The sequence below is a fragment of the Giraffa tippelskirchi genome, chromosome 5, assembly GCF_054371585.1.
Source record: "Giraffa tippelskirchi isolate mGirTip1 chromosome 5, T2T-mGirTip1v1.2.pri, whole genome shotgun sequence".
In the NCBI taxonomy this organism is placed as follows: Eukaryota; Metazoa; Chordata; class Mammalia; order Artiodactyla; family Giraffidae; genus Giraffa; species Giraffa tippelskirchi.
The window spans coordinates 143,145,436-143,160,034 of record NC_137279.1 but is presented as its reverse complement, the minus strand read 5'-3'; the positions used below and the strand labels follow the sequence as shown (position 1 = coordinate 143,160,034).

The window sequence follows — 14,599 nt, the reverse complement described above, 5'->3', positions numbered from 1 at the left end:
CGGGTCTTAGTTCCCAGGGATGGATCCCATGCCCCAAGCAGTGGAAGCACAGGATCCTACCATTGGACTGCCAAGAAACTCTTTTTATTTTGAAGAATTTCAAGCCTAGAGAAATTCCAAGAATAAAGTAGAACGTCTATAATATAGAAACTGTATATTTTGCAATTTTTTACTTTTTTTTTTAAATCAAAGTATAGTTGACGTATAATACTACATTACACGTATACAATATAGTCATTCACAATTTTTAAAGGTAATATTCCATTTATAGTTATGGTAACATATTGACTATAATCTCTGTGCTCTACAATATAATCTTGTAGCTTATTTTATGGAGAAGCCAATGGCAACCCACTCCAGTACTCTTGCCTGGAAAATCACATGGACGGAGGAGCCTGGTAGGCTGCAGTCCATGGGGTCGCTAGGAGTCGGACATGACGGAGCGACTTCACTTTCACTTTCACGCATTGCAGAAGGAAATGGCAACCCACTCCAGTGTTCTTGCCTGGAGAATCCCAGGGATGGGGTCGCACAGAGTCAGACATGACTGAAGCAACTTAGCAGCAGCAGCAACAGCTTATTTTATATTTAGTAGTCTGTTTCTCTTAATCCCTTACCCTGTACCACCCTGCTCCCCTTCCCTCTGCTGCTGCTGCTAAGTTACTTCAGTCGTGTCCGACCCTTAGCGACCCCATAGACAGCAGCCCACTAGGCTCCGTCGTCCCTGGGATTCTCAAGGCAAGAACACTGGAGTGGGTTGCCATTTCCTTCTCCAATGCAAGAAAGTGAAAAGTGAAAGTGAAGTCGCCAACTCTTAGCGACCCCATGGACTGCAGCCTACCAGGCTCCCCCTTCCCTCTACCTACTGGTAACCTCTAGTTTGTTCTCTGTTATCAGTGAGCCTGCCTCTCTTTTGTTATATTCGTTAGTTTGTTGTGTTTTTTAGATTCCACGTAAAAGTGATACCATCGAGTATTTGTCTCTTATTTCACTTTAGCCTAATACTCTCCAAGTCCACCAATGTTGCTGCAGTTGGCAACATTTCATTCTTTGCATGGGCCAGCAAGTATTCCATTGTGTAGAATATTACTTGTTTATCTGTTTATCTATGGATGTACACTGAGGATGGTTCCATGTCTTGGCAATTATAAATAATGCTCTTATGAACATTGGGGTGCATGCATTTTTTTGAATATGTTTTTGTATTTTCTGGATATATATCCAGGAATGGAATTGCCAGGTCATACAGTAGCTCTCATGGACATGAATTTGAACAAACTGCAGGAGCCAGTGAAGAAAAGGGAAGCCTGGCGTGCTGTATGTAGGCCATGGAGTTGCAGTCAGACACAACTTAGCGATTGAAAAACAATGAACAGCAGCTTTATTTTCAGTTTTCTGAGAAAACTCCATACTGTTTTCCACAGTGGCTATACCAATTTACCTTCCCACAAAACGTACAAGGGTTCCCTTTTCTTCACATCCTAGCCAACATCAGTTATTTGTGTTCTGATGATAGCCATTGTGACAGGTGTGACATGATATGTCAATGTGGTTTTGATTCTAATTGCCACCTCTTTGTGGTCTCTCTTCCTGCTTTATCTCTCACATATGTTTATTTCATATAGCATGATTTCAAACCTAAAAACTTAACCATGTATTTCCTACCAAGGTCATTCCTTCACACTACTATAGGAGTTATCACACTAAAGAAATTTAATACTGAAATATTATCTAATGTATACTCCCTGGCCAATCCAAATTTCTCCAACTGTCCTAATATCACTCCTTATAAATTTTGTCCAATCCATGATCCAATCAAGGACCACACATTACATTTTTTTGTAATGTTTTCTTTATCTTCAGGCTTTTTTGGTCTTTCGTAACTAACTTTTTGAAGCATCTAGGAAAATTATTTTGTATAATATGCCTTTTTAAAACAATTATCTTGATTTCCTCTCTCATGATTAGATTCAGATTAAATATTTTTGGCAGCCTTCTTACATTGATGTGTCCTTAAAAGTTACACATTTTGAAAAGGAGAAAGAGAATAAGGGATTATATCAAGTGCCAAGTTATGTTATGTATATATAACAATACTCCTAACTATCATAATCCTATTATCAACTATGGCAGACACACAGATGTTCAGACCACCCTTCAAGAAAGCACTCACTACCAGATGAGAGGAGAGTGCTTGGCTGACAACATCTTCCTGTTAGTCCCTCCAGTGTCAATTGGAGGTCATTCTCTTTTCCAGGTAGCCCCTAGTAACAGTAAAAGAGCCTAGCCATTTCTGCCCAATGTGAGACTTCTCTAATGGACAACCTTAGTTAGGTTTTCACTGTGCTGCAGACTGTCAGGTCTGCATTATGGTATGCTAACTCCTGCTTCCTATCTTCTTTCACTGATGTTACTCCTCAAGAAAGTATTTGCACTTCTTGCTCCATCTCAGTGTCTGCTTCCTGGAAAACTCAGCCTGAAACATTCTTGTTTAAGAAATGAAAAAAACAGGAGATCTGGGAACTTTAAGTGCTGTTCCAAACCAATTCATAGTAGAAAGATGACTTATCTACTATTAAGAGAATATGAATATAGGCAAACTGACTCCAGGGTTCAAAAACTAATCACCTTCATGTTATAAATCAATGTAGTAGTCTTAATATATTGTAGGCCCTCAGTATCTCTTAAGACTGCAATTTTCCTACTTTTCAGCTTAAGTAGTTCCAAGAAAATCATTCTCAGAGAAACTGAATTTTTTAATTTGATATCTATTAACACATATGCCAACTTTTAGCTGAGTCTATGGGGTTAAACCTTTATGTGCTATTTTGTTATGCACTTCGATGATTATAATGTAAAAAAAAAAGTTCTTCGAGACCAGTACTCTTTTTTTGGCCATCCCATGTGGCAGGTGGAACTCCCCCAACCAGGGATCCAATCCATGTCCCCTGCAGGGAAGCATGGAATCTTAACCACTGGACCACCAGGAAATCCAAGACCAGTATTCTTATTATATATCCCAATGACAGATGCTATTAACAAATCTAATGCTAACACTATAATCTGTTTTAAGATAATTCAGTGGGTGATAATATACCATGGTGAATGAAAGCAGTGGTATAAAGTTACAATGGCTTTAGTTGTAGTCCCACATCTGCTACTTCTCTGCTGTACGTATGACTTTCGGCAAGCCACCTGACCTAAGTCACAGGGTTATAACGAGGATTAAGTGTAAGTAATACACTTTAGTAGAGTGCCTGAAACATCATAAATGGAAAGCACTAAACCTTTTTTGATTATCTCCTAAATGCCAGGCATTATACTAATCTCTGGTGATTCAAGACAGATCAGTAATATCATTCAATCCTTGAAGAGGATCATAGCATAATCATGAGAAAGAAGAAAACTAAAAGCTTATATATATTTTTACAAATTAAATAGATTCTAATGGCTGATTAATTTCATTAAATACCAAAACTTTAAATACTATACCAAATGACTTAATTTGCATATTGCTGATTAAGAAATAACAAGACATTAGTATCAACAGACTTGATACCCTTCACCCTTCAGTTCAGTTCAGTCGCTCAGTCATGTCCAACTCTCTGCGACCCCATGAACTGCAGCACGCCAGGCCTCTCTGTCCATCACCAACTCCCGGAGTCTACCCAAACCCATGTTCATCGAGTCGGTGATGCCATCCAACCATCTCATCCTCTGTCGTCCCCTTCTCCTCCCGCACCCAATCCTACCCAGCATTAGGGTCTTTTCCAATGAGTCAACCCTTTGCATGAGGTGGCCCAAGTATTGGAGTTTCAGCTTCAACATCAGACCTTCCAATGAACACCCAGGATTGATCCCTTTTAGGATGGATTGATTGGATCTCCTTGCAGTCCAAGGGACTCTCAAGTCTTCTCCAACACCACAGTTCAAAAGCATCAATTCTGCGGCGCTCAGCTTTCTTCACCGTCCAACTCTCACATCCATACATGACCACTGGAAAAACCATAGCCTTGACTAGATGGACTTTTGTTGGCAAAGTAATGTCTCTGCTTTTAAACATGCTATCTAGGTTGGCCATAACCTTCCTTCCAAGGAGTAAGCGTCTTTTAATTACATGGCTGCAGTCACCATCAGCAGTGATTCTGGAGCCCAAAAAAGTAAAGTCTGACACTGTTTCCACTGTTTCCCCATCTATTTCCCATGGAGTGATGGGACCAGATGCCATGATCTTAGTTTTCTGAACGTTGAGCTTTAAGCCAACTTTTTCAGTCTCCTCCTTCACCTTCATCAAGAGGCTCTTTAGTTCTTCTTCACTTTCTGCCATAAGGGTGGTGTCATCCGCATATCTGAGGTTATTGATATTTCTCCCGGCAATCTTGATTCCAGCTTGTGTTTCTTCCAGCCCAGCGTTTCTCATGATGTACTCTGCATAGAAGTTAAATAAGCAGGGTGACAATATACAGCCTTGACATACTCCTTTTCCTAATTGGAACCAGTCTGTTGTTCCATGTCCAGTTCTAACTGTTGCTTCCTGACCTGCACACAGGTTTCTCAAGAGACAGGTCAGATGGTCTGGTATTCCCATCTCTTTCAGAATTTTCCACAGTTTATTGTGATCCACACAGTCAAAGGCTTTGGCATAGTCAATAAAGCACAAATAGATGTTTTTCTGGAACTCTCTTGCTTTTTCGATGATCCAGCGGATATTGGCAATTTGATCTCTGGTTCCTCTGCCTTTTCTAAAACCAGCTTGAACATCTGGAAGTTCACGGTTCACGTATTGCTGAAGCCTGGCTTGGAGAATTTTGAGCATTACTTTACTAGCATGTGAGATGAGTGCAATTGTGCGGTAGTTTGAGCATTCTTTGGCATTGCCTTTCTTTGGGATTGGAACGAAAACTGACCTTTTCCAGTCCTGTGGCCACTGCTGAGTTTTCCAAATTTGCTGGCATATCGAGTGCAGCACTTTCACAGCATCACCTTTGAGGATTTGAAATAGCTCAACTGGAATTCCATCACCTCCACTAGCTTTGTTCGTAGTGATGCTTTCTAAGGCCCACTTGACTTCACATTCCAGGATGTCTGGCTCTAGGTGAGTGATCACACCATCGTGACTATCTGGGTCGTGAAGATCTTTTTTGTACAGTTCTTCTGTGTATTCTTGCCACCTCTTCTTAATATCTTCTGCTTCTGTTAGGTCCATACCACTTCTGTCCTTTATCGAGCCTATCTTTGCATGAAATATTCCTTTGGTATCTCTAATTTTCTTGAAGAGGTCTCTAGTGTTTCCCAATCTGTTGTTTTCCTCTATTTGTTTGCACTGATTGCTGAGGAAGGCTTTCTTATCTCTCCTTGCTATTCTTTGGAACTCTGCATTCAGATGAGAATATCTTTCCTTTTCTCCTTTGCTTTTTGCTTCTCTTCTCTTCCCAGCTATCTGTAAGGCCTCCTCAGACAGCCATTTTGCTTTTTTGCATTTCTTTTCCATGGGGATTTTCTTGATCCCTGTCTCCTGTACAATGTCACGAACCTCTGTCCATAGTTCATCAGGCACTCTGTCTATCAGGTCTAGTCCCTTAAATCTATTTGTCACTTCCACTGTATACTCATAAGGGATTTGATCTAGGTCATACCTGAATGGTCTAGTGGTTTTCCCTACTTTCTTCAATTTAAGTCTTCACCCTTAAGATCTGTCAAATAAATACAACATCCAAGTTATATCTTTTTAAATCATTTTTATTGAACTGATTTTAATAACACTGTTTTAGCTGATGGCAGCTGCCCCAGACCAAAACAAAGCCATTGTGAATGCTATTCAACATCCTCAAAGTAATCCCATTTGTTTTTGTATTTGGAATATAATTAAACTTTTGACATCACATAATCAAGCAAATAGCAGTGCATACTATGTTATTCAAAAAGACTTTATGCCTTTCATTTAAAAAATCATTTCGCAAGAGGCTTCAGCTTTATCAACACATTCTATACTTCATGCTCTCAAAATAAAAGTGCCCTAAAACTAACCCTAAGGTTTTTTTTTACTGTTATTAATGAACACTATTCAGGGTTATCAGAACTGAAATTTAACATTTTACAGTATAAGAGGCAATAAATTATTAATATCTGCTGACACAAATTCCACTCAGACTAAATACATCATTGATATTCAAAAAGACATTTTGTAAATATTAATATGCTAATTTATATGCTGCAGTGCAAAAGAAGTGACATCCTAACAGTTTCCTGAGCTTTAGGAAATTAACAACATCTTTCTGACTGTGACTCTCAATTTAAAATAGGCTCTTTATAATATGAAGCCATGTCAAAACTATACAATTAAATTAGGTTTTTAGAGAACTGAAGATTGGTCAGAGTTATGGTGGTTTAGGGTAATGAAAAAGTTTTCAAAGCAAAAGTATTTACAAAGCTACAAAGGACTATGGATTTACATGTAGTATAAAGATCAAAGATAACCTGATTACCAAATGATCACAATTATCCCTTCTCTTTCAAAAATATTACACTGAAAGACTTTATAAGTTATCTAGCATTAAATATGCCAACCTGTAGAATATTATACATTTAACACATTCTTCCATAATGCCCAGTAAGAAGGAATAAAAGCTAAAACATTAAAAATCGAGAAAATAAACATGCTTTTAGGAATGTTTTTGCATGGGAATATGCTAGGGGAAGTGAAAATGATCTCTCATCAGAACTCTATATATCCTCAAAATTACAAAGACCGAGTTTCTACTTCAATTTTTTCTTCTGCTTGTACTGCATCAGGATCAACATGAACAACTGGAGGTCGCAAGATAACTTCGGGCCCTCCACCATATATAGACTGTAGAAAATTCCACGTTTCTTCAGAAATCTGACCAGAATCTGCTCCTAAAAATCAAGTACATAGAGAAAAAACAATATTTACAAACTTTCATATTCATATTGCAAAAGCTTTCATAACGTACCCCCAATGTGAATACTCTAGGAATAATTGACAAATTTCAGAACACTAATCTTCAGGCTACCAGCCCATATGGTTATAGGCTGCAACTTTATGGTATGCCTTAAAAAAATTAGAGATTCTTTTTCCCACATATTCTTTTTTTTTAATTAATTTTTATTGGTGTACAGTTGCTTTACAATGTTGTATTAGTTTCTACTGCACAGCAAAGTTAATCAGCTATATGTACACATATAGCCCCTCTTTTTTGGATTTCCTTCCAATTTAGGTCACCACAGAGCATTGAGTATTAAAAGAGTTTCCTGAACTACAGAGTGTGACAAATCACTAACAAGTAAAGGCTTAATAGTGTTAGTCAAACTTACCTTGCCTGAGTATCACATTGCCACATTTGGTGACTGCAATTTTAGTGTTATCAATAGGACCTGGAGGATCTAAGTTAAAAGGCAAAACAAATAATCAAAATGTATAAATACACCAAACAACTACATATTTCTGTACCTGAATTAATGAAGGATATAACTGTTTAATCAGATTATTTTTTAGTCAGATTATTCTAGTCAGTTCTTAACTTATTCCAAGCTTCTTTCTTTTTGGGTCTTAGTTCCCCAAAACAGAACCAGGAAACCAGACAAGTGAAGTTCTCTCACTACCATCCAAAATGTAATAAAAGTAATTTCTTAACTATCCATTTGGGGATTACAGATTAAAATGCACTTTCAACGCTACAAAAGAACAATTCCTTTATAATTTAAAAAGAATGCAACTCTCAGTTTCAGATTGTCATTAAACTAAAAATATTATACAATGAAATGTTAAAATGCATATATATATATTTTGGCTGTGCTTCAAGGTTTGCAGGATCTTAGTTCCCTGACCAGGGATTGGACCTGGACCCTTGGTAGTGAAAACACAATATCCTAACCACTGGCTGTCAGGGAATTCTCAAAATGAATCCTTTTTTAAGGGAAAAAAACTTTGTTTTCCCCTTGAATACAAAAGTATAGTGCACCTTCATTATCAAAAACTTTTAAAAGAAAAAAAGGCACAATAAAGAAAAAAATACTGTGATCCCACTACAGAAAGACAGGCAAACTGTTTTTGCAACTTTCTGATCTTTTTGCCTTTGTACACGTTTGCCTTTTTAAAAAAAAAAACAAAAAAACACAAAAGGTTCCAACTATGCATACTATAACCTTTTTCATATATCAAGAACATTTTATTTTTTAATTATTAAACACTGTTATACAAATAAATTTTAAAGTTCATATAGTATCCCATTGTAATGGATGCACCATAATTTAACCAATCTTATTGTTGGAAGGATTAAAAAAAATTTTTTAATGTTAAGATTGTAGACTAATTTTTATTTAGTTCCCTTGTACTTTCCATGAATATGCTATAATTTGTGAAAGTTTTTAAAAAATTAAAAATAACCAAAATATAAACTAGACTGTATGATCCCTGATCTCTTGTACAGTAGTTTAATTCCAAATATATATATATATATATTCAAAAAACATTTGTCAAGTAAACAAAAAATTTGCAAAGAATTTTGTCTTTCTGTTAAACACTTACCTCCATCTTTACCCTTCACAAAACTTTCCCATTCTCTAAACCATTGCATACTAATGCAATAAAAAGTAGCTGGAGAGTCCTCCTCTTGGAATGCTCTGTTGAGCTATAGAGGGAAAAAAATCAGTCATTTAGTCTAGAACGTGTTTTGTAGCAGAATACAACCATTCTACTTCATTATCTGATGAGGCCAACTCCTCACACACAAAGAATGTGATGTACGTTGATGCTAAGTTATCTTAATAGGACATGTTAACACCTGATAAACATTCAATCAATCCATCTATTGAGTTTTAAGACAAAAAAACCCTAGAGTTATGGAATAATCATAGACTTGCATTTTAAAAAACAGCTTTAAAAAATAAAAAAGTTTTATTAAAGAATAATCCACCTACTATTAACATAAAGTTCAATGGTTTTCAGTTAAGTTTATAGTTCTGCAACCACTACCACAATCCATTAAAACATTTGTGACACCCCAAAAAGTTCCCCTGCACCCGTTTGCAATCAATCACTTCCTCTCAGCCCCAGGAAACTGCTGATCTACTTTACCTTTTTTTAAAAAGAAGTTTCATATAAATGGAATGAGACATCAGTCATTTTTTGTCTTATCTTCTTTCACTTGGCATAATGTTTCTAAGATTCATCATACTGCATGCATCAGTAGCTCTACCTTTTTTTATGCTTAGTTGTATTCCATTGTATGGATATACCACATCTTGTTTATCTATTTGGCACCAGATGGGTGTATCAATTATTTCCAGTTTGGGACAACTATGAGCAATTCTGCTATAAGCATCTGTGTACAGGGTTTTGCAGACTTTAATGACCATTTCTCTGGTGTTGTGTGAAAGTTGCTCAGTCTTGTCCGACTCTTTGGTACCCCATGGACTATACAGTCCAGGGAATTTTCCAGGCCAGAATACTGGAGTGGGTAGCCTTTCCCCTCTCCAGGGGATCTTCCCAACCCAGGGATCAAACCCAGGTCTCCCGCATTACAGGTGGATTCCTTACCAGCTGAGCCACAAGGGAAGCCCCATTTCTCTGGAGTAAATACCTAAGAATGAGATTACTGAGTCACGTATTGCTGCTATTGTTCAGTCACTAAGTGGTGTCCAACTCTTTGTGACCCCATGGAATGCAGTACACCAGGCTGAGTCCTGTGCTGAGTGGTTGTTTAACATCTAAGAAACTGTAAAGCTGGTTGTCATTTGGCATGTAACACTACATGCCCACCAACAGTGTTTACGAGAACTCTAGTTTTCTACATTTTTGTCAGAACTTGATATTGTCCTCTTCTTTTAGTCATTCTAAAAAGTGTGTAATGGTATCTCACTGTAGCTTTAATTTGCATTTTACTAACGACTAATGAGGATATGTACTTTTTCATGTGCTTAGTTAACACTCATATATTAAGGATAATGTATATTAAAATATTTTGCTTATTTTCAAACTGGAATATCTGTCTTCTTGAGTTGTATGAATTCTTTACATAACCTGGATATAAGTCCCTTGATGATTAGTGATTTACAAATGCCTAGAACTGGATTTGGGTCTACCTTCCTAATGTACGTTTCTTCCAGTATCAGCATTGCTGATCTTACTGATTGTCTCACTGAGATGATATCCCATTCCACATTACCTCTGACACTGTAACTAACTTTACATAAAATAAATGAAGAAGTGGGCTCACATCCATCCGATTCACTAACTTTACCATATGTTATTGTTGTTTAGTAGCTAAGTTGTTTCCAGCTCTTTTGCGATCCTATGGACTGTAGCCCACCAGGCTCCCCTGTCCATGGATTTATCCAAACAAGAACACTGGAGTCGGTTGTCATTTCCTTCTTCAGGGGATTTTCTCGACCCAAGGATTGAACCTGCGTCACCTGCACTGGCAGGCAGATTCTTTACCACCGACCACCATGTAAAAGTTGCTGGCCTACTGAATACTGTTTTTATGCCTACGTGACAAAACACTGTGGGTCTGGTACTGTCCTATATGATGCAGTATATGCCCCAAACTAGAAACAACTCTATAGTGTTCTTAAACAACCAGAAAATATGATATGAAGGTAGGTACACAGGTAAAGCAAGTAGGTGAGTTTATCTATCACTACCTACTGACACAAGAGCTTTTTTTGCTTCTAATACAACTTTGACCTATACTAGTTTAGAGGTATTAGTTTCCAAAGGGACACAATGATTTTACTAGACTGGAAGACAAGACACTCCTCTGGCCATTGTGGGTTCCTCACGTCACTGAATCAAGAGGCAAAGGGGGTGGGGCTATATAAAGAAGAAAGCAAAATGACTATTACACAACAGAAACAAGAAGGACTATGAAAACCAGGTTATACCCAATATATTAGTTTCAGAGAGCTGCTAGAACAAATCACCACAAACCTGGTGACTGAAACGAGACTGTTTATTCTCTCAAACCTCTGGAGGCCAGACGTCCAAACCAAAGTATAGGCGTGACCACGCTTCTCGTGGAGACTTCAGGGAAGACTTGATTCCTTGCCTCGTCAACCTTTTGTTTGCGGCTGTCCAATCTGTCTTCTGTCTTCATGTAACTCCTCTTTGTGCATCTCTTTACAAGGACACTTAACTTATCATTGGCCTTAGGGTCCATGCAAATAATCCAGGGTGATCTTGTCTCAAGAGTCTTAATTATATATGCAAAGACTCTTTTCATAAATCAAGTCAATTCCCAGGGATTACGACAAGGAAACACCTTTTTTGGAGACCACCATCCAATTTACTATAAGCACCATTCAGCATTTCAGTATCCACAGATTAAAAGCTAACAAACAACCAGACAAATTTAACACAGGCAAGACTACAAAGAGCTTAGATTCTTCAGGAATGAAGGTCTGGGTTACTTTATCAGGTAAATAACCAGCTGAAGTGCTGGCTGAGAAGACAGAGAATATGGAATGGGTAGTTATCGGCCGTAGAGACAGATTTCTTCCTTGCCCCCTGTACATATTTGTAAATATTTACTGAATTTGAGAAAAATTACCAATTTATTTTTCTTTTCTTTCATTCCTCTATTTCATACAAAGTATATTATTGGTGGTTAATCTTATGGTTTATTCTTTAGATTCTAGAATATATGAGAGAGATTGTGGCTGAACTAAAAGTGAATGATCATCATCCAGAAATGGATACACTGACTGATAGAACTGTGGGTTTCTGAGCATTCTACTGAGACCTGCCAGTGGCAAGCAACATAGGTAATTTCCAGAGGCTTTTGGTAATCAAATATTTTTAGCTTTGAAACAGTCTCAAACTTATAGGAAAACTCTAGTACAATACAAAGGAATTTTTTCTGAGCCATTTCTGGGTAATTTACTAAACACACAAGGACTTTTTCTTAAACATTTGACACAAATGATAAAAACCTAGAAATATTGATATAATACTATTATCTAATCCTTCGACTCCATCATTTTTCTAAATGATCCAATATTGTTTATAGCCAAAGAATCCAGTTAAGAATCACCTATTGGGTGATTCCTGGCAGTCCAGTGGCTGAGACCCTGCACTTCCATTTCAGGGGGCGTATGTTTGATCCCTGGTCCAGGAACTAGGATCCCACATGCTGCATGACCAAAAAAGCCCCCCCAAAAACAGAAAATCCCAAGAATCACCTGCTGCATATAACTTCACATTTCCTTTAAGGTGACACAGTTCCTTAGTCTTGACTTTCACAATCAGGACAATTTTGAAGATTACAAGCCAGTTATCTTATAAAATGTCCCCCAATTTTGGTTTGTCTGACTTTCCTCATTTGAGATTCAAGTTATGCATCATGTACCAAACAAATGATGCTGTGTTCTTCTCACTGTATCCTCTCCTGGCAAATGATTTTGATATGTTCCATTGCTACAGATGTTCACTTTAATGACTTCATTGAGCTGGGTGCCAGTCTTTTCTCTTTGAAATTAATAAGTATTTTGTGAGAAATAAGTTGGAACTATGTTAATATTCCATTTTGCATCAGTCTTTCAAATTTATTCACTTATTTATTTATAACAGTATGGACACTGTTAGGACAATATCTCCTATTTTGTTTAATGGGTTATAATACTATTATATATATACTACTATTATTTGCCAACAAAGGTCAGTCTAGTCAAGGCTATGTTTTTTCCAGTAGTCATGTATGGATGTGAGAGTTGGACTGTAAAGAAAGCTGAGTGCCGAAGAATTGATGCTTTTGAACTGTGGTGTTGGAGAAGACTCTTGAGAGTCCCTTGGACTGCAAGGAGATCCAACCAGTCCATCCTAAAGGAGATCAGTCCTGGGTGTTCATTGGAAGGACTGATGTTGAAGCTGAAACTCCAATCCTTTGGCCACCTGATGCGAAGAGCTGACTGATTTGAAAAGACCCTGATGCTGGGAAAGATTGAGGGCAGGAAGAGAAGATGAGATGGTTAGATGGCATCACCAACTCAATAGACATGAGTTTGGGTAAACTCTGGGAATTGGTGATGGACAAGGAGGCCTGGCGTGCTGCAGTCCATGGGGTCGCAGAGAGTCGGACACAACTGAGCGACTGAACTGAACTGAACTGAATACTATTATAATTTATTTTGAAGCACAAATTGTCCCAAATTGGGCAAGGAAAAGTCCCTTCAAGCTGGTTTCTGTGTACTTCTGACATTTCCCCATCATTCTTCACAAACTTCTTAACTTTCTGGAATAGTATGAAATTCCAAGCTCATCTTGCAATTCTCCTGCCTCAGCCCTGAAAGCAGCCATTTCTCCAAGGAGGGCTGGTCACTTTGACTAGAGAAAGATGTTTAGAAGCCAAGATCTGAAGAAAGCTGGGTATGCTCAATCCTACTGGAGTTATCCAGGCCTTTTTAGCGACAAGAGTGAGGAAATTAATCTAGGTACATCATTTATTTCTATATACATGTATGCATACACACATTCATAGCTCCATATGTATGTATATGGGCTTCCCAGGTGGCTCAGTAGTAAAGAATCCACCTGGCAATGCAGGAGATGCAAGAGACTCGGGTTCATTCCCTGGGTTGGGAAGATCCCCTGGAGGAGGAAATGGCAACTCACTTCAGCATTCTTGCCAGGATAATCCCATGGACAGAGGAACTTGGCGAGCTACAGTCCAGAAGGTCCCAAAGAGTCTGACATGACTGAGCACACACACATATATATATGTACATGTCTATGACAGAGAGTTCACGAAGATATGTACAATTTTAATCCAATAACAAAGAGTCCGTTTTAGTTTTCTCTCTTTCAATATTTGTAACTCCTTTATCTGACAATAAGAAATCTGGCTCTCATTATACCTGTATTATCTGAACCTACACGTGGAATCAATCCCATACAAGGAATCAGTCCCTCAAATCTACCACCACCACTATGCTGTGCCTCCTCACATATCCATCTCCAGCCAACATGGTCATCCATTTCTATGTTGCCTGTGTTTCAATACCCTTGACCAGGCCCACACCTCTACAAAAACCTTGTCTGGGCTCTGAAACCCCACTCTGAGCCACTGTCCCTGCTCTGATCTCTAGTATGGCAGCCTACCCACCTTCCAGATTTCCTGAAAGTCAGCTATGGTCTTCTTGATCTTCACTGACCAGTCCTTTTAGTAGTTATTTAAGTCTTGCATTGATTGTATTCCTATTCTACTCAAAATACTTAGAATGGCTTCTATTGATCAAACCCTAATGGATACAGTCATTAGCCATCCATTTACGTATTCATGGAATGACTTATTTTTAATATTCAACTAAAATTTGCCTCTTTATATTTAGGAAGCAAATGAGGATCAACCACAACAAATCAATCCACACCTGTAATATTCTCCTGTGTATGTAAAAATGTCTTTATTTAAGCAAGGGTACACACAAAAAAACACCTCTAAATCTATGAAAAGAAACAGGTACGTGTGAAAGTGTGTCCACAACATGAAATGTACTATTCATCTATAATATCTACTCAATAACTTCTCCCTGTCTTTTACTAAAAGAATCTGAATCTTCCCTTACAGAATTATCCCTCCACCAA

At 37.9% G+C, this 14,599-nt stretch overlaps 1 protein-coding gene across 8 annotated transcripts in view; it reads right to left on the bottom strand.

Annotated features, from left to right (window-relative positions):
• Window positions 1–5,723: 5,723 nt before the first annotated feature.
• The window catches only part of USP33 (ubiquitin specific peptidase 33), a 44,447-nt gene continuing 35,571 nt past the window's right edge, over window positions 5,724–14,599 (bottom strand). For all 8 annotated transcript variants that reach the window (XM_081491824.1, XM_081491825.1, XM_081491818.1 and 5 more), the window contains 3 exons: window positions 8,549–8,651; window positions 7,336–7,404; window positions 5,724–6,897 (listed from right to left, as the gene is read on the bottom strand). In XM_081491824.1, the coding sequence (XP_081347950.1) occupies window positions 6,740–6,897; window positions 7,336–7,404; window positions 8,549–8,651 (330 nt within the window). In that variant the 3' untranslated portion in view covers window positions 5,724–6,739. The remainder of the gene's footprint in view (window positions 6,898–7,335; window positions 7,405–8,548; window positions 8,652–14,599) is intronic.